Below are 20,907 nucleotides of genomic sequence, written 5' to 3' on the forward strand. Positions count from 1 at the left end.
TATATGCCTTTAAAATTATTCTCCTATTGCACACCAGGTATTTCCACAACTCTGATCAGGTACTACTAGACAAACTGGGAGTCCTTACCCTCAAAGAGATGCCTTAAGTTTTTGTCAATCCTGAAAGACCTTTGCGTTAATCATAAACAGTAAAGACATTTTTGGCATGTGACCGGTGGTCCAATGTTTTATACACTAAAAAGGTTATGAATGAAATTCAGTGTCAGTTAAAGGTGGCCAAGGACATGAACAATGGCACCCTCTGCAGGACAATCCTGCGGACAGGCACAGGGTGTTGTAGTTACCAGTCTCAAATTTCCAAACAGTAAACAGTGTTCCAGATCAAGACATTTGTAACCTCAGACATGAGACTTTACATACTGCACATAATATTTAATAAAACTCATCAGTCACAGTCTGTACAGATTACAGAATGATTCTTACATCCCTGATGGATGATACAATAAAGCAGTTGTTCTGCAAGGCACAATGTCAGGCTACTAAAAACTCAGAGGAAGATAAAACAAGACGAGACTCAATTGCTCTGCAGTGTAATAAAACAGTAAATTCTCAATCAGCCAGCAAACTAGCCTTGTCAAAGATCCAAACACTCCAACTTTTCAGCCAAAACCACAAAAAATTATATATATATATATATATATATATATATATATATATATATATATATATATATATATATATATATATAGAGAGAGAGAGAGAGAGAGAGAGAGAGAGAGAGAGAGAGAGAGAGAGAGAGAGAGAGAGAGAGAGAGAGAGAGAGAGAGAGAGAGAGAGAGAGAGAGAGAGAGAGCGCTACATTGCCTACCTGGTGCAATCCACATAAACAAATCAAATGGTAATTACAACCAGCACTAGTTGTAAAAATGTAATAGTGAAATGTGTTTAAATGTCATAATAAAAATAAGAGTAACACATACGCTAAACAGTTAATATAAGGCCAGAAATAAAAGCACTTTGTGGATCGAGTTTCAAGTTCAGCTAAAATGGGAAAGAAAAATTATACTGCACTTCGGTCAAATCATTAAGTTACAAGACACAGGAAACCACTGATCCACATAAAGGCTGAATGAGACTTCCCAAAGGGACTATAGGAAAGCTACTCGCTTATGCGCTTCAATCCAGGTAGACGCTGCATTTTTAGAATGAACCAAAACCAGCATGTCCAACTCAATACTAAAAAATTCAGCTCAATTTACCAGTCTCACAGTACAATACTCAGTTGAGATTCAAGGGCCAAACTATTTCCACCAGCAAGAAAACATAACCTCAATTACCTGGAAACCCTCAATATCTGTTGAATGCATCTCTCCAAAACTTAAAGGAACCACAGCTGACACTTTGCTTTGCTGTTTGGGGTGCTTTCTTGTTTCTGGTGAGTCCACAGCTTCTGCCAATTTTTCCAAAATCAGTAAGGAAGAAGCAAATTCACTGCTGTCACTTAAACCTTTCATCACTATATAAAGCAAAATCACAACACTGGGCAGCGCTGTAAATCATAGCATCATCCTAACCCACTGTTTACCAGTTCTGGAGTACCCCCACCCATGTACATTTCAGTCCAGCACAGTTTGATGATTAAGCCCTGGAGGGCTGGTCTCCAGAGTTTGGCGATTTCCCTGCTCAAACACATCTTGCAATTGTCAGGCTTAGTATGTGTGTTTAAGCAAAGAAATGACCAAATTGTGATTGCCCTTCAGGACTGGAATCGATAAACTCTGTTTCAGATTTTTTTTATCTGCTCTCAAAACATGATTTCAACTCATCCACTAATTAACAAGCACTTCATGAGGTTACAGCGAACACGGAAAACACAAAATTGTGCAGTGCAGAGCTACTTTATAAAACATGTCCTAAACCCTCATAAACAAAATCTAAAAGCTGGTCTCAGATCAGAATAAAAAGGCAACGTCTCATTACCGATAGCAGATACTGCCAATAAATACTGAGAAAAACATTAACTGTGCCACGCACAGTTACAAAGCGTCCTCATGCATTTCAAGTGTCTCAAAAAGCACCATCATCCAATTTGAATGATAGCAATGTGGTCACACCATTACATGAAAATCTGGATCGAGCCTAAGTGGCAAAGTATCCACATTCCAGCATTATTTGATGAACAGTGACATGGACGACTGGACCATGTAACAGTCGGTTTATATCAAGTGGTGACTGCTCCTGCCCCTGGGTTCTTTTGTCAGGGCAACACACCGTCCTGGTCCATACTGCACCCTAACGCCTCAATGTCATTGCTGATATCAGAAATCATGCGGTCCCACTCATCACCCTCAGAGTGCGCCGTTCCTTCATCTGAGCCACCTGCTGCCCCATTTCCATTAGTGGTAGAGTCTGAGGCAGAGCTGGCTGTGCGTCTGTAGCGACCGAAGCTGTCAGTGATGATACCGCGGCCATCCTTCACTCCAATGGTTTCAAGGAAGTTCTCAAAGTGCTGACTGTCTTTCTCTGGGATGAAGGGCCTGAGGCCTGCAGAAGAACCAGGAAAGTTAGTGAGCTCACCAAGAACGAGGAACCAGAAGGGAGCAACAGCATTCTGGGGTCAATATTCTTTTCATTTTACGAGCTGAAATTATTTACACTAGTGGTTCTTAAACTGGTCCCCATTTATAAGAATAGTTCATCCGAAATAAAAAAAAAGTCACTGTAGTCGACGATAAGCCAAGACATGTAGTGGGCCAAAGTCTGATTCTTATTTCTTCAGGACACCTATGAAGACAGTATACCTAGCAAGTAATTGAAGCTTATACTACACCAATAAGCACTGCAGGGCTTTGACCACTTTACGTGCTTTAAACTGTATCAAGTCGTTTAGAGATAACATGCTGTCATCTACAAAAATGGGGGGAAAAAATTATATATACATAATTATCTATCTATCTATCTATCTATCTATCTATCTATCTATCTATCTATCTATCTATCTATCTATCTATCTAAACTAGAAAGAGCAGCAGTAGCCATTATGATGCCTGAATTTTGCTTATACTTATAACCCTCCATTAATAAAACAGTTGCATTGCATTGGAGATTAGATTAAAATTCTGCAAACAGGAAGGTTAGGAGCCCAGAAGGTCCCTAACAAAACATATTAAAACACCTGTGTACAGTTTCACTTTGACTTAGCTTTCAAGGTAGTGGCTCCTATGTGATTCACATCAAACATTGCAGATTCTGCAAAAAACCGAGAGCAGTTTGCTGTTTAGCCACAGGAAACAACGCTCACCGAGTAGGAGGAACTTCCTGCTGTCCCCATAAAGCTGCCTCAAGTTGATGCAGAACTCGTGGATGGAGGCGCCATTCCTGTACTCATGTAAATGTGTAGCAAACTGCTGAATCTCCTGAGAGGACAATTTTGTTCGCAACTATAAAAGAAAGGATTAATTCAGAGATTTCATGACGGGATCCTAAGAGATTTACTAAGAAAATAATCAGGACAATAATCTAAAAATATTTAAGCTCAATATTTTTCTCTCTGACACACCGTAGTCATGTAGTCTTGAAGCAATTCTGCTGCTGTTGTGCTTAGTTCACTCTCACTAGCAGTTTTATCCTGTGGTGAGGCTGGTGTGGATGAAGGGGACGGACAAGGGGAGTGTCCTGCTGCTTCCAGTGAGCTCTGAAACAAGCTGGGATTGGACAAAAAAGATTAACTTTACAGAAAGTCTTCAGGGTCAAAAGGCCAAAGATAAAAACAGACAGCTTCAGGCAATAGATAACAATCTAGTGAAGCTCAATAATTATAGGGAAATAATAATTATAGGGAATCTGCTAAATAAATACTGGACTTGTGCAAGTACTTACAACGTTCCTGGTTCTCCTTCAAATGCTTCTTTATCGTCTACTTTGCTTGAAGAGTCATCTTGAAGTTAAAATAGTTGCATACCATGTGATTCATAAACATCAGCATGTGTCATCTAGCACACAGCTTCCCATTTTGTCACCAAAGTGTTACTGAACAACAAATAATGCATCATATGCATAGCCTACAACAGACCAAAACTGACTCATGCTAATTTAAAATTATTGTGAAACATCAAAGTTATCTTATGATAACTTTGACTTTTTGATAGGTCATTTCAGGGAAACAAGGTATACACGTTGATCGATTTCCTATTCTAGACAAACATCTCCAGTCTACATGGTTGATTTGTGATGTGTTTGTAATGGTCATAACTACCATGACACAATGACTCAGCATGTGACAGCATGGAGCAGTCTTCTTTACTCACCACTGTACAGGGAGAGATGCCTTGTTGGTGTTATAGCACCATCAAAGATGGCTCTGTCCAGGAAGTCGATTGTGGATTCCGTGTAGACTATCTGGAAGACCTGACTGAGGAGCAGACAGAGCTCCTCTGCCGCTGCCTGGAATGACAGAATCAATACAGCTTGACAATGTGGAAAGAATCTGTGCTAAAAGTAAAGAATACAGCATACTTACAGTTAGTTTGCTACAGTTGGGTTATGTCCAGTCATGGAGTAAACCACCATAGAAGTGCAAGATTAAGCCTAAACCTTGACTAAAAGGAATTTCCAATGGTGATTCACCATTGCCAATATGACCAGACTTAATCCAGGTTAATGAAATCAGCCCTTAGGCCAGCAGCATACTTAGAATGAAAAACAGTGTTTTAAAAATAAAAATCTTTTTGGCAAAAATTATGCAGTGTGGGCTGCTTACTAAACAGAACTAGTGATCACGTGTTCAAAGAAATCACTAGTAATCAAGTGCTCAAAGAAACAAAACATGACATTGCTATGTTTAAGGTAAGTAAGTTTTGGGCAACTCATGTAGGGAAAGCTGGATTTGGGTTGAAAAAAGTGAGGAGGACAGACACCTTGTTCTCAACGGCCAGCACAAGTAGGCAGCAGACCTCTACGGCCCCACTCTCTGACAGAGAGCTCAGTGTGGGTGACTTTGACAGCTCAGGACACATACTGGGGCAAGGAGAGCCTCCAGGCTCTTGGGCTACACAAAAAAAAACAAAACAAAAAAAACACATATATAAGAAAAGCTTTACTAAAAGTTTTGAGACAGCATTTTGCTGCATTTGTTTAAAGTGTAATGAGACACTGCTGAAAGAGAGGTGTGTTCTGGTTTGATGGCTAGGTTTATATTCCCATACCCGTTTTTAATACCACTAGGTGCAGCGAGTCGTCTCGTATGTAAGACACAGCAGCGATATCATGAATGGGTACTCTCAGGATGATGTCCTCTCCATCACGCCACACCAGCTTCACGTTATACGCTGAAAGACTGACCACAGCATCCTGTTCTGATGTCAATTGACCGGCTAACTGGTGAGACTTCTGGGAGCAAAATGTAAATTGAAGGAAAGAGAGGGGGAAAAAAGAAAGAAAAGAAAGTGATTCTGACTATTACCACCAGAACACATACTGTTAAATGCTAGAGCACCTTAAGGTAGGCCTATATATAATTTGTGTGGAGACTAAATTCACCTGGCTTATATTCAGAATATTACTTAATTGTGGACAACATGAACAAATGCAGACATTGTACAGAGGATTTGTTTGCTGTGTTGAACACAGCATCTAGGTGAACTCTGCAGATAATCACAATACGCATCAATGTCTGTGACTGATCTGTACAAAACAGGCGTGCCATTATGTAAAAATGGATCAGCCAAAACCAAACCACAGAGTGTATGCTAGCTTGTATGCTCGGCAAGGTTTCAGCTTTGCACAACACCTGCAAGCTTTGCTTTACTGAAAGTATACCAAGGCCTTCATTCTATCACAGTTTAGCACTTGATTCAATTCAGCAGTTAGTAAGAGCAAGTAATTCACCAAACTGTGCTGGACTCTGACCCTCTAGGAAAACCCAGATTTTTTTCCCTAGGCATAGATAAATGACATGAAACTTATGGGTATATGAAATCGTGATCTAACATTTTTGCTCACCCTGGCATTATCAATGAGCTGCAAGACCTCAGTGCGGCTTGAAGGGTTGAGGTATCCTGGGACAGAGGTGAGTTGGCCCAGATACTACAAAATCACGCAAAAATCACAGGTCAGTCTAAGTTCACAGATATAAGAAGCACATGACAGTACAAACAGCCTTGATGTGTCACTGCTCTGTTGCGAACCGTCAAAGCTTATGAATCAATACAGCTTGCCAGTCATGAATTGATGTGCCTAACAACCTATAAATGTTCTGAGAAGTCTGTAAGACATCTTTGAGGAAAAAAAAAAAAAGTTCAAACCAGGCTGATTCACAAAAGAGCAATGACGCAGCAAGCACAGCTCAGTCCTAATGTGATTATTTTATCTCAAGAGCATCAAGAATCTCACAGAATCTCACCTTGACCTCTTTCTCAATGTAATCGTTGAGAAGGATTTCTGGGTCGATGCGGTGGTCTGGCACAGAAAGTGAGAAGGTGTGTAGAGCCCTGCGTTCTGTGGACTTCTCTTGAGCTTTTTTATCTCTCCCTTTCTCCCCTTTCAGAAACACTCGCTTAAATGGAGATACTATACCTGGCTGTGGGGACAGGAGGACAGAGGGAAGGAAGAATGAAAAATGAAGAACATGAAAAATCAAAACCATGATCCAGTTAATCAAGTGCTTCAGGAACATCTGAATATTACAGCAAGAAGTGACTTGGAACAACCATCTGTGTGCTATTACTGAGTAATACCTCCACTCAACGTATGTGACCAGTCACCTGAGCTGCTGTAAAAACTGTAACCATAGCAACGCATGGGCATATGCTTTCCCAGGCAAAGTAGTCTGAGGCTGTGAGGTAGAGGCAGTCACAAAGACACTGAGGGTTGTGCTACAAGCTGACTAAAGCCTTTTCCTACCTCTATTCCCAGACACCAGCACAAATAAGATAGAAGGCTCATTCTTATAGAGCACAAATGCACAGTGGCCTCACCGTAACCACCACAGCCTGCTTCTAAAAAGTACAACTGGAACAAGAAAACAACTGCTTGTCCAAGCACTACATTTTGCTTGAGAGTTTTTATGAAACCAAAAACGTTACCTAATGTCTGTGGTAAACCGACTGCTAATGTCGGCTTAGTATCAAATATGAGAGAGCTTCACATTTTCCTTCCTCTTTTTCCAGGCTTAAAAAGTCCATGTTCACAACTGGAAGCAGCTTATTGTTTTCAAATCCTCCTTTTCAGGTTCTAAAAATGAATGGCCAGCAATTGGCTTTGCATAATAACAAAATTAAAAGTGATGGCAGAAATGAGAAGCTCAGGATCAACCTACCTCGGTCTCCATGATTTCTCTCTAGAAGCTCTAAGTGAATCACAATAAGAGAAGAGTAACAGTCGCCTTCAACAGTCTTCAATAAAACGCTCCTTTACAAGCGCAGTTTTGGCTGGTGTACTTGCAACAGGTGGCACGTGGCTCAAGATAAATGACAAGGGGGCCACCGCCCTCAAAGCAGCAAAAGAAAGAGCTCTTTACCGCATACAAACACACTAAACCCAACTGCTCACACTACGTATTGCAGTATAGGGCGGGTGAAAAAGGAAGATGAGCAACCACTGCTTCCTGTGATGAAAGTCACAGCTGAACTGAAAAAGGTACGTGAAACTGGTTTCATTCTCTTCAGCTCGTCCCACTAATGGCACCATACTTCTCTTCTAATGAATGGACAGAAGAATGAAGTTGATTCTAGGCCTGAAACAGCAAACTAAACAGGCACTTAAGGTAATCAAAACCTGTCAATGATTGGATAAATTACGCTAATGAGGTTACTGGGAAAAAACATGGACTGAGAACCTGCATTTTGGAATCATGAACAGTTTTGAAAAGAAGTCAAACAGTTTTACTTTTCTTCACACAAAAGCCAAATCTAAAGGCATGTCTTGTCAAATCTGCAGAAATGCCACAGAGAAGACAACATTTAAAAAACTAAAATGTATTAAAAATTGAAGCTTTTCCTATTTCAACATCTATAAGCTACTAATTCACTTGCTATTTAAAAAAAAAATAAACAACAGTAACAACAACAAAAAACAAACTGACAAACCATTTTCATTCTTATTCTTGACTTGCTTTAACATACTACCTGTTGCCCCCTCCTCAGTGGTTTCTCAGCTGCTTTAATTATTGAGAGGACAGTGCCGGGACTCTACGGGAGCATCAACATTTCATGAGCCTGTTTCAATTTGCAATGTGAGAATCCAGGACTCTACAGGTGACTTTTGTCAAAAGTATACATACAGCTAAGCCACTTTAAACCTGTACTGGAAAGAAATATTTCCCCTCTGCATCACATTAATGATGATATTTATCCTAACAAAACAAAAACAGAACATTGGCTGAGCATTGCTGAACTGAACAAAGCGTCATGGCCCGATTGTTTCTCATGGTTATCTGCCCCTTGTAAAACTTGCTGTTCATTCTGCCAGCCAGTATTGTGACAAGATATGGGCATGGTGACTATAAAAGAAACAAGTTTAAATACTTAAAAGTAGACATAGACAGTGGCTGAAGTCTGGGGAGTGTTCAGCAATGGATAGCCTCTGAGGCTGTAACTGAGCTCAGGGTTGCTACAAAAGTTTCAAAATGAAATTCAATACATTTTGTTAAACTTTGACACTTTAAAGCTGCACTACGTAGGCCTACATTCTGGTGATCGAGACCTCTCTGGTGAAATGATGTAGCTGCATACAACACAGACAAGAAAATTTTAGAATTTTAGAAAAAAAAAATCCTCAATAATGCTACTGCTTTCCAATTAACAAAAAAAAATGTATTATGATTATGGTGCTGCTTTGCAAAATAAATAAATAAATAGCTTTCACCATATAACACATGCAATCTGAACTGTGGCATATATTCATGTCTTTTAACAAGCTTTCAAAAAGACTGTGTGGAAATCTATTTCATTATACAAGTATATGCATGTACAGTGTATGTCTATGCATGATGTATGTTGCAGCATGTTGGCCCTATTTTGACTTTCAGCATGTTTGCCATATTCAGCTCTGTTCATCAATCATCAACCTGTTTCAGACCATGGGACAACTGTCTCTGAATACTGTGCTTGGTAGGCTGTCCTGAAGTAGTTCAATATACATTAATATACATGATGACCTTTCTGTGCTTCTGAATCTGTGAACTCTCTGCACTGTATAAGGCAACAGTGCCATCCTGTGGCCACATATTCTATTTTCTTCTCCTTTAACACCAGCCATTTAAAACACTATGGATTTTAATGAGGTTAAAAAATAAAAAAAATTAAACACAGGGCACCTAATCACATGTTCTGTTATTACTGTATTAATTAATGTATGACAGAAAAAAACGTAACAGCATTCCCAACAGCAGGCCACACCTGCTGACGGAGCAGATGGGCTTCATTTAATCAACATGGCCCGTGTTTTCCCTGAGAAACTACTGCAATGATAGCTCAGCTGAGATAATATTATTGTTTTTCAAATGAGGAAGAAAAAGAAACAACGCTAAGGAGATTTCTTCCCCTCTCCTGAGTGGGCGCTCACAGGGGGAGTCATATCCTGTTTGAGTCTTTTGTGAGCCCAGCCCTCTATTCTCCCTTGTGTATGGTAAGGGAAAGTCTGTGGGAAAGCATGTCAACTGCAAGACAGTTTGAAAAAAATAGATACATGAGAGGCGATTTCAATGCTATTTTTAAAGCTAAAATAATGAAAAAATATGTTTGGTGTGGGGGCAGTTAATTTCTGTTCTTTTAAGACTTTTCAAAGTACACATACTTTCCCTTTAAACAAGAATGCTGCAAAATTCACTCATGTATTTGAGAAAATATGAGCTATTAGGATGATGATTAGAATGACGTAACAACACTGTACTGTATCCTATCATTGTATTGTTATGGCTAGTGTGTTAACTTGGGGTTATCGTATTAGTTTTTGGCTAGAGAGTTATATCAGGATATTACAAAGCACAGTTGTTTCAAATATTGCGCTTTTACAATGTCAAATGCTGTATTTTTCACTTTCAAACACTGATTATTTCTGCATTAAAAAACGTATCAAATTAAAAACACTGCTATACTGTATCAAAGCAAGTCTGATTTTTATGAATCACTACATTTCTGATGATATTTATAGCCTGTTTCTTTTTAATAATTCAGATAGATAACAAGAAAAAATTGCCACATGAAAAAAGAAGTAATAACCTACCACCTAAAGCTTAGTGCTGAAGAAGTGCTTGCTAATTTTGCATTAAATTTTGTCTCATAAGCCCTAAACTGAGTTAATAAGACAGCTCTCTGCCACACTTGACAAAACACACTCGGTGTTCATGTTCAATGACAAAGACAATGTACTGTTTCAGTAAAGTTAACGTTAGCTATGTTACGGAATGTTAATCAGTGGGGCAGAAGATTCCCTGGGGAAACACATACAAATTACATATATCTAAGACAGAGAAAGTCCCTATGGTGCACAAAGTATGTTCAGAAATGAAACTGACACCACATTTAGGTCACCCTCCAGATTTATTACTAAATAGTCTTTGACAGAAAATCCGAGGAGACAGACTATTGCTGTGTGACAGCTGTTCAGCTGGCAGGATTAAAGCTACAGCGGCCAACTAAGTGAGCCAACACAGTTTATTTAAATTTAAGTTTTAAACGTTTCTCTTTGCGAGGACACACTTACCCATCAGTAATTAAATATTCACTCCGCTTACAACACTAACAGCCACAGACAGCAGAGACGTGGATCTAGTTTTAACACAGCGCCTCAGCACAGCAGCTCTCTGTGCACTGCAATGCTGGTCTCATTAGCGTAGCACTAGCTAACGTTAGCCCTGTGGCTAGGCTAGCGCGCTGGCTACTGTAGCCAAACAGTGAGGCAAGCTCAGAAAAATCTGCTGAAAAGTCCGAGAGACAGACAGAACTTACCTTTTTAACTTTCTTTACATCATCCTCCATGTCTATGTACAAATGCTCCTCATGGTTACTTTAATTAGGCCGTGGAGGTTGTCGTGGATTCAATGCCAAACAGCTACAGCAATCAATGGTGGCACCTTCCCAGTGAACTACAGAGGGATCCCCCCAGCGGAAAGTGGGACAGTGCTGAAAACCACAGCTCATTTCGCATGTTTATGACAGCGTACGAAAACAATAACATACTCCTTAGCGAACAGGAGCGGTACTCATGCCAGAACGAAAGCAGACGAAGTACAAGAGAAGTACAAACTAGAACAAAAACAGCCCCAAACTTTTCAATCCTGCCGCCATTTTGGGCGTAGAACGCTTTCCCAATATGCTTTGCAACGGAGACACCAGTAACAAAGTTTGGTGGCTGGCTGGAGAGTTATGGGCTGTACAAACAGCTGCGTTAGTCTTAAAGAGTTTTCTTTATATGTAAGTGCCTTAATATTTTTAGATAAACGAGCTAAATTCATATGGAACAACTTAAAGGGGCAATCCAGCCAAAATAAAAATAAAACCATGACTATACACTGTAAACATGCCTAGTGTCCTCCCCCGTCCTGCCACTGTGTCTCTGAAACGGGAATTTCCAGTTTAAAAGTAAAAAAACACCTCCTGATGACGTATTTCGAAGGTGATAGCAAGTTAAGAAAAACTAAAAGCATCTGGCTGTTTACTGTTTTTTGGTTTGGTTGGTCGGTTCGTTTTTTGTTTGTTTTGTGGCTTATGTAGAAGGAGGCAGATACTTTACTGGCTAGCAGACTGAATCCCTGCTGTATTTATTAACGTTAGCTACTACGTCAGTGGCTACGCACTTAAAAAGATGGTTCTTCAAGCGTTTTTCTGTAAAGACAACCTTTTCATGCTTAAATGGTTCTTTGCATGGTTCCTCTGATTAATGGAGAATGTGTTGTAGCAACAAAAATGCCTCTGCATCAATAAAAGAACCCGTTATGGTGCTTCATAGAACCATTTTCAGAAAGGTTCTTTGCACGACATTCTCCATCAATCTGAAGAACCGTTTAACCTTTTAAGCATAAAATGGTTTATATGGAACTCTCTCGCCTTCACTAAAGAACCCTTGAAGAGTCATCTTTTTAAGCTGTGTGTTTGCAGTGAGGATTTCTTTATTACACTTTGGGTGATTCCCATTGGTTGTGTGACATATTTACGTAATGCCTGCTGGGTAGTGTAGTGAGAGAGCGCTGATGAATAGAAACACAAAAGAGATACAAAATCATGAATTCTGTCAAACCGACGTGACAAAGGGACACAACGCTTTCCTACAGACTTAACATGACGTAATATCTTAATGCTAGGTTTAGGCTCTAAAGCTCCTTTAAATCTGAGAAGGCAGTTAGGTCTACTTCAGTGCCACAGACTGTAAATAACAGTACCGCTGTAAACGCTTTGATAAAATGTTATAAAAAATAAAATGTAATGCTAAAATGAATTATAGAATGTAGTAATTCTTTATTAAACAACAATTTGTTACTCTGGGAAATCTATCTCTATCATATCAGTACATTCACATACACATCTGTACATATACATCTGTATATCACCACTTTTGATCTGTCATTGGGCAAACTGTGCATGTGTGTACAGTATACATTTTATGGTATAAGTATTTGTACTCACTTTCAAATAATATATTCATTTTCTGTCGTAAGAGATGAACAGTCTCATATCATGATCTACAGTAAGGCTCGACAAGTATTTTTCTTTTCTTCTGTTGTAATATTCCTCTTTTTTCCATCTAAAAACCAAAATGTACAAAAAAAAAAAAAACTGTAGCACACACACACACTTTCTAAGCCGCTTATCCTCCTGGGTCATTGGGCGGAAGGCAGGAAATATCTTGGACAGGTCATCAGTCCATCACAGGGCAGACACACAGACATACACATTCACATCCAATTTAGCATCTCCAATTTGCCTGACTGCATGTCTTTGGACTGTGGGATGAAACTGGAGCACCTGGAGGAAACCCACGCAGACACGGGGAGAACATGCAAACTCCACACAGAAGGAACCCTGGTCGCCTGTCCTGGAATGAAACCCAGGCCCATCTTGCTGTGAGGCGACAGCGCTACCCGCTGTGCCACCGTGCTGCCCCAACCGTAGCACCATATGTTATTAACATCATTAATGTTGTTCCCAAAACATAAGGGATTATACAATACTGGACATCAGATTTTGTTTTCAAATAACATGAAATCCAGTGAAACAATTTACTTTCATTTATATTTGACAACATCAAATAAACCATTTTTTATGTTTTTAAGATAAGTAATGAGTACAGTCAGAGAAGAAAGAAAAATGCTACTCTCGGTAGCAAATAGTTTGCTGAATAATTTAGTGTTGACTCGCTTAAATACCCCTAATTTCATTCTGGGATATTTTTTACATACTCATCAAATACATTAACAATCTAACACAATCTAGAATATAATCAGTATTATTCAAACCAGTCTCCGACAGCATGGATAACAATTCTAAAATCAGCAGCAATTTGTCTTGACAACCATATCCATTGATAAGATCATTTTCCAACATAATATTACAGCCAGATCTACAATAACAGTAACAGAAGAGATACACACAGATTTAGGACATAGAGATGACAGGAATATACAACACAGCAATCACCTTCTATACTTTTAGCGATTCTGTTTGTCAGCATTACTTTTATGCCACTGGATGAATGTCAAAGTGATGCATTTTTCTCCATTTTCCTCTCTGAAGAGAAACCCTAGTGCAGATAATAAAAAAAAACAACTCATATTCAAAGTAAGGATACAAAAACAGGGACAACAAAAATAAAAAAGATCAAATGAATATACAATATATTTTTCATCCACTGTTGCTTCTTTGTGCAGGTTGTGAAAGAAATAAGTGCCACTGTATTTCAAAGAATGAAGTTCAGCTGTAAACTGTGCTGAGGTGCTTGTTCTTCCAGAGCTGAAAAAGTCTGTGAGCTTAAAGAAGCAGGGTTCTTCGGATGGTGGCCTTGCTCTGAGCCACAACACAGGTCCTGCAGTCCACTTTCAGTGGTAGCACCTTTAGAATATGTGTGTAAGCACCAGGTCAAGAAACAGAAATGCACCATTTGATTTCTTTCGGTTTTTTTTTTTATCTAAAGAACTTTTGGCTCTATTGTAATACTGATGGTTGTGGCACAAATGTACAGGTTGAAACTGAACCCGGTGCAATGAGCTGCTACTTGGCAATGCTCTCAAGGAACCCAGGGAATGGGTGGAAACATTGCACTGAAGAAAGCTAACATGCAAACATATCGGAGGCGTCACCATTGATGCATTCTGTGGGCATGCTAGGAAGCCGGGTGATGTCGGGGCAGTCTGGCACTACAGGCCCTTATAAAGCCAATGCTTCCAGTACCATCTTAAATACAGGTTAAATATTTGACCCAGTGAGCACCTTGTCTACATACAACATTTCTCCTACTCATTTTTTTCCTACGTACTTTTTTTTTTTTTGCAGGCATAAATCCATTTGGCTAGACATTTTGTTCACAAGACAAACAACACACAGAAAAGGTTAACTTGTTGGCACTACAGATCATTCATCTTGCAAGACAGAGGAAGGCATAGACAGAAATACATTAACAATTGTCAAATAAATGGCTGAACTTCATCATAAGTGTCGTTCTATTACTCAAGTGAACCCTGTAAGATGATGGACATTCTGATTCCTTGTTAAATCCAATTTCACCTAAAGGAGTAGAAGCATACACAGGCTGTGTTCTAACTAGGAAAATGTATAACCCAACATTCAAGTAGATATTAAGTATTGCCTTTGCATTTAGAACACTCTGGTAATTTAGTTTTGCAAAGATGAATCCTCTTCATCTAAAGACAGGAATGTCATTACATTGAGCCCATTCGCTGTGTGGGTTTAGGTCGAACTTGATCCTTTTGGTTACAGTACTGTGTGTAACATGAAAGGAGAAAAAAGACACTGGCATTGTTGTTTGCTGTACTGGCTGCCATGGCTAGATAGAAGCACCCAGAGAAACAAGGCACCACAAAAGGTCTGACATTACAGGGTTCATGTTGCCCACCCTACTTGGTGTATGTAATGTTGTGGTGAAGGACATGAGTGTCTATTGATTATACAGCCATTAGTCTGTGATTCATTGTCCTGTAAGGCAGTAATCTAAAGGAACTTATTCAGAATTTCCATGTGCCGACTGAGTCCTCTTGCAAATCGCCCTGTTTAAATCCTTTCAGATACAGCAGTGAACAAGTGGAATAGGGGAAGAAAGAATCACAGTGTATTTGCACCTGGTTAAATGTTTATCTCTCTCCTCGAAGAGTGTTAATACTATAGTAACTGAGACTGAGTATGTGAAGTGTGAACACACTATGGGATGCCAGGCAGCCAAGTCATCCAACCATCGCACCCATTTAATCATTCACACCATCATGAATCATAGAATAGGAGAGTTGGTGAAATCCCAGCAAACAACAGTGCAACGATGTGCCAAGCACCTAGAAGAGCTAGTAGACCTGTGGGTTCAACAGGAACCATAAAGGCTTAGGGACAGGCTAGGGCAGGTAGATCACATGAGTTATGCTAAAGCTACAGGACTTACATTCTTAAAAATTAAAGTGACAAATGGAAGCAAAAAGTTTTTTTTAGCAATGCTGGAGAAGAATCTATCTTTGAATGGACGGGTTTGAATAATGCTTTTGTGTTATGTGATTGTAAAGAACACTTCTAACATTTAAAGAACCTCTACAAAATGTAAATTTTCTAGATCACTTGACCATTTGCAAAATTCTGAGAAAGACCCCACCTCCTTTAGTTATTGTCTATACAGCCATCAAACTTTCAGTTCAGGCTATCGGGTAGCATCTGTAGTACTTGCTAATGTGCTAACAGAAAATTGAGAAGCACACAGAAAAGCACATTTGAAATGTTTTACATTCAAAAACTGGCTTTACAAGATGCTTATTGCAGACAGACATGTTAAAAAAACTGACAGATATGCATGTAGGCCAATTTAAAGCTAACAAAAAAAAAATGCAATTTGATAAGGAGGAGAGGTTAGCAACAGAAGCTACACCTACAGATAAGCTAATACTAGATCTGGTGGGAGAAATATTAGATGCTGAGAAAGACCCACCATCTTTTACCCACCTTCTTTCTGAAAACTTAATTAAACAGTACATAGATGGCATGTCATGTGTACAAGTTCATTAATATTTATCTTTCTATACAATGCTTTTGATCAAATGTGGGACCTGTAAAGTCCTGCTTACTTTAACTGTTTTATCAAGCTAACTGTGAGCAGCTAAGTTAAAAAAGGCTAACAAGTTAGCGAACTGGTCTTTACACTTGGCTGTTGTGGTATTTATCTTTAGACATCTAATTCAACTTATTTTCAATAAAAACAGTAATGCATTAGCTTAGTTTAGCTAGTTTAGCTTACTTTAGAGCTGTATAAATCTGCTAGTTGATGATTTTGCCACTGAGTATTTGGTCTTTTTGGTCTAACTTTCAGCTTCAGGAAGGAAATAAAAACACCACCACCCTCCAGATGATCGGAACAGTGTTGTTTCAGGCATTATACGTTCTTCAGTAACACCTTGCCACTGTTTCTTAGTCTAATAATTCAGACTAATTGATTACTAGTGCCATTCTTACTGCAGGACTGTTCTGATGATGATGGAGAAAGGAATGTTTAGAGATAATTGTGATTAGCTGAGAGGCATGTCAATCATAATTTTGCAAACAGTCATTCAAAGGTTTTACTTACAAACATAAACCCAAGCCAAGAACAATTTGGGAACCTTTATTTTTAAGAGTGTAAGCTGTAGCATAAACCTGGTGGACTACCTTCCCAGAAACTACTGATTAAGAGCCGTGACTGAAGCTATATAGAAATACCAGACCAAGCTGATGTCTTGAAGCTGTCCAGAAACTAGCATGAAAGATTTTAGCATGACACAACGGTATGGCCTTGGATCTCAACGCTAATTTCAAACTGGAAACTCAAGTTTCTAAACAAGAGAGTTTGGGAGATTTATTTGCATTGTTAACTACTGGAAATTATGAAACATTGCAAATGGTTTCCTGTCCCATTTGACCTTCAATCCCTTAGGCCAGTTTATGAACCCAGGCTGCTGTCTTATGATATAACCTTTGCATCAGAGTTTTCCCAATCACGTTTACATATCAGGGGTGTAAGGGCCAAAGCAGCAACCAAGGATGGAGCCAAACTACTGGACACCAGATCCACCTATCAGTGTAACAGAAATATGTGCATGAACACGCACACATATGTATACATCATTGTTTGTCCAGTCATTCTTTTCCATCCCTGGCAAAAACCCATCACCCCTTCCATTACAACCAGTCTGAGATCACAGCAGGCACAAAGGGGTCTGTAGTAGCCCATGTCTCCATTTTTGTGGTGAACCTTGGCATCCCATATTCATGTTATTACGCTGCTGAGACAAATTATATTACAAACAAAATTTTAAAGGTTATATATAGCACATTGTCAGAAAAATCAGAAAACAAACAAAAAAAGGTTTTCTGTTGTGCAACTGAGAATAAAATATGTGCACTGACATCAGCCCCTGTGGCAAACTTATCACAAGCCCCCAAAAATGACAGAGAATACCACATTCACTTTCAGTTTCACGCTTTTCTCAAAGGAGGCGAAGTGCTCTATGTACAGGAAATTGACAATAATGCGGCAGGGCTTTGTTCCAATTATTTTGCAAAAGAGAAGCACCATTGAAACACTCACACGTTGACTGGCACATATCGAGAACCCAATTACTCATCAAAGTGCACAGCCTTGGCATGCATTCTTTAGAGTAAAAATTAAGTGATTTAAGGTAAAGTAACCTTTTCTTTTGTGATTATTACAACGCACACCAACATATAAAGGAATATGCCTTCTAATGAAAAAACAATAGTAAGAATAGTTTGTCATTTACAAATTTTTTTCCACTCAAAGTCTATTTTTAACTACAGTAAAATGGGTATAGAGGCCAATTTCATCTGGAACCTTCACTTCAGTAGGGAATGATGGAGGATTCTTAGAGATTAATGCTAGCACCACATTTTGCAAGGATTTTGCTTTCTGTTGTAAGCTGTGATATAATACCAAAACCAATGTGATTTAATAGAATTATTATTATTATTTTTTCATCTCCAGCTATTGTTTTGATAAAACCCTGCTCCTTCCAATCTTTGGGAACTTCTCATTCACAGAATTTGTTTAAATAAAAATACATACACTTCATAAGCCTTTAGCCATATATGCAAAATATCTCATCAATTGTGCTATCATTTACAAAGAATACAAAAAATATGTGTAAAATGGGCCAAATGTAAACACTCATGCTCTGCATTCACACATACAACTCAGACCAATAGACCTCACTTCACTAATGGGTAAAAAATGAAAAATATAAAGGCATTTAATACGGATACCTTAAGGCCTTCTTATTCAGTAAAATGCCTCTGGCAGTGTTATTTGCCCATACCTACACAACAATTGGCATAATGTGATTACTTGTAATATGGGGATTGTGTACTTTTTTAGATTTAATTGCAAATGTAAATTAAATCCATTAACATGTAAACATCTAACATATATCCATAAAGCAGCACACAGTCTTATTTATATGAAAGTTATCAAATTTTCATTGAGACTTCAACAAGGGTCAGTAAAGATATATTTAGAAACTTTTGCCCTCTTGTCCACTCAAAGGAAGAAGAGAGGTGGAAAATGTGCTGCTGGCTGACTGTGTGCTTTTATTTTGCAAACAAATGTGCTTTTCAGGATTGTTTGGTTGGTGTTGATTATTTGTTGGTTATTGGCATCAAACCATATTTATAGTCTTCACAATCACTCATAATCATCTTAGGCACAAAATAGTTACCAGAAATCCAAAAGAAGACAATGAGTACTATGGTCCTCCATCATTCCCATGCGGCTTTGCACATCTCAGAGCTGACAGGGACACGGACGCCATCAATCGTACACATCAGTAGAACACTCACACCATAACAAGGGCCCAGCTTAAGAAACGCTGAATTTCAGACTTTATACCTTTTCTGGAATAGGTTTTTTTTGTTCTCTGTATTTGTGAAAATAAATGTTGATTCTCTGTTTAGACTCTTTTTAGACCTTTGATATACTGTAATAGCTTGACAGAATAACTGAATCAAACAGAGGAAAAGTAAGCACCAAATGGAGAGAAGTGAAGCAAAGAGTGAATGAGAGGAGAGAGAGAGAGAGAGAGAGAGAGAGAGAGAGTGATAGTGAGAGAGAGAGAGAGAGAGAGAGAGAGAGAGAGAGAGAGAGAAAGGATGGCAGCAAAGACTGCCTTTATAGGGAGGACTCGTACTGGAGCAGCTCGTAGAGGAGAGGCCCATCCCTGTACCTGATGCCCACTGCATTGGGGCTGATGTACTGGAGGATATTTATGGTCCGCCGGAGGCGTCGGTCCACAAAGTGCGCGTCCCAGGCTGGGTAGCGCTTCCTGGGCATGTCAATCTTTATGAGGGGGCCCTCAGGCCGAATGGGTCTGCCTGCTTCATCAGTGGGCTCTGTGGACCTCACTTGGAATACAGGCAGGCAGGTGTCCGTGGCAGTCTCCTCTGGCTCTCCGTAGTCCCCTGAAGCCATGCCCCGTGTAGGAGTGGCCTGAGAGCCCCGAGGCCCTGGAGTAGGGGCCATAGGCTCGGCCTCTGGAGGCAAGGGGAGGCCCCAGAGGAGCTCAGCGCAACAGGAACTAGCCAAGACCCTCAGCCTGGGCCCCATAGGGTGCAAGACCCCATAATAGATGATCATGCAGGCCACTCCTAAAGCGAAGCACAGGAAGATGCCACAGAGGATGGAGGCGGCATAGGAGTCGGTGGTGGTCGGGTCTCTGTAGGCATACCACAGGGCAGTCAGGACCATGTTCTCCACCAGCACCAGTGAGTAATAGGCCACCATTCGGTATCGGGTCCTGCCTTCCTTGACATTGAACCAGCAGAAGACGTAGACCACGCCGACCACCATGTTGAAGAGCACCTCCTCCCACTTGGACATGCAGAAGTCGGTGCCACCGTGGATCACCCAGAAGGCCATGGCACACCAGTGCAGCACCACGAAAATGCCAAAGTAGAGGTGGAAAACTGAGGCAAAGAGGGCGAAGGAGAGCGCCCGGGAGGAAATGGTGAAAAGGCGCCACAGGAGATGCACCAGAGCTCCTCGGTAACTCATGCTCTTTTGGTCATCGCGAGAGTCGCGCAGAAGCTTGTGGTAGGAAGCCAGCACCCAAGAGAGAGAGAAGAGGGAGGCGACTGCTGACATGCCTGCAGGGAAGGGCAGGGAGGAATGAGAGCAGGAAGAGAAACCGGTAAAGAGAGTAAAACTGACCATACATGTCTTTCTCAAGTTGGTAAAGAGGAATTCTACCAATTCTAGAGAAACGTATTTGAGTCAGAATTGTTTGAGAGGGTGGTGTTAGGAATAGTCAGAATAGTTTAATGGCTCTAAAGAAAGATGCCTGAGATCTTATTCTATGACAGAATAAGAAGTTTTGAAAAGGTTTTGGCCTAAAACATATTGCTGCTATTTTGCCATTATCAACATTACATATAAAAAGAAGACACCTGTTTTGCTTACTGGTTGTTTTGGATAGTAAATAAAAATGGCTACATTTGCAACATTGTGATCACTGGTTCCTATCACCACCACTGTAAAGAAATCCAAGTAGGTGAGTTTTTCTACAATAAACCATTTTAAATCACACCATGAATTTGTTTACATCTGAAATATGAAATTACACAGAATTCCTGTTAAGGCAAATGCTCTTTACTTCATATGAAAAGTCCAAGAAAGGGGAGAAAAGATTAATTTAAAATAATGGCTCACCATAAAACCTCATATTGTATGTGGTGAGTTCAGCTTAATATGAAGAAAATTAAA

At 39.7% G+C, this 20,907-nt stretch overlaps 2 protein-coding genes across 4 annotated transcripts in view; both read right to left on the bottom strand.

The window, feature by feature from the left end:
• Positions 1-766: 766 nt before the first annotated feature.
• Positions 767-11,271, bottom strand: ccm2 (CCM2 scaffold protein). 3 transcript variants are annotated; one of them, XM_017710523.2, is made up of 10 exons: positions 10,908-11,271; positions 6,362-6,538; positions 5,962-6,045; positions 5,166-5,346; positions 4,878-5,008; positions 4,269-4,404; positions 3,841-3,898; positions 3,521-3,665; positions 3,263-3,401; positions 767-2,505 (listed from the first exon to the last, which is right to left on the bottom strand). In XM_017710523.2, exons 1-10 carry the CDS (start codon positions 10,935-10,937, stop codon positions 2,219-2,221), a joined length of 1,368 nt encoding a protein of 455 aa, XP_017566012.1. In that variant the 5' UTR covers positions 10,938-11,271; the 3' UTR covers positions 767-2,218. The 3 variants fall into 3 exon arrangements, with proteins under 3 accessions (XP_017566012.1, XP_017566010.1, XP_017566013.1); XM_017710521.2 differs by having other exon boundaries at positions 5,166-5,349; XM_017710524.2 differs by lacking the exon at positions 10,908-11,271 and adding an exon at positions 7,277-7,516 and having other exon boundaries at positions 5,166-5,349.
• Positions 11,272-14,032: 2,761 nt separating this feature from the next.
• Positions 14,033-20,907, bottom strand: part of xkr6b (XK, Kell blood group complex subunit-related family, member 6b) — an 84,866-nt gene continuing 77,991 nt past the window's right edge. Inside the window, exon 3 of the mRNA XM_017710520.2 lies at positions 14,033-20,291. Coding sequence (XP_017566009.1) covers positions 19,318-20,291 — 974 coding nt within the window. The 3' untranslated portion in view covers positions 14,033-19,317. The remainder of the gene's footprint in view (positions 20,292-20,907) is intronic.

Source organism: Pygocentrus nattereri, chromosome 4 (assembly GCF_015220715.1).
Source record: "Pygocentrus nattereri isolate fPygNat1 chromosome 4, fPygNat1.pri, whole genome shotgun sequence".
Lineage (NCBI taxonomy): Eukaryota > Metazoa > Chordata > Actinopteri > Characiformes > Serrasalmidae > Pygocentrus > Pygocentrus nattereri.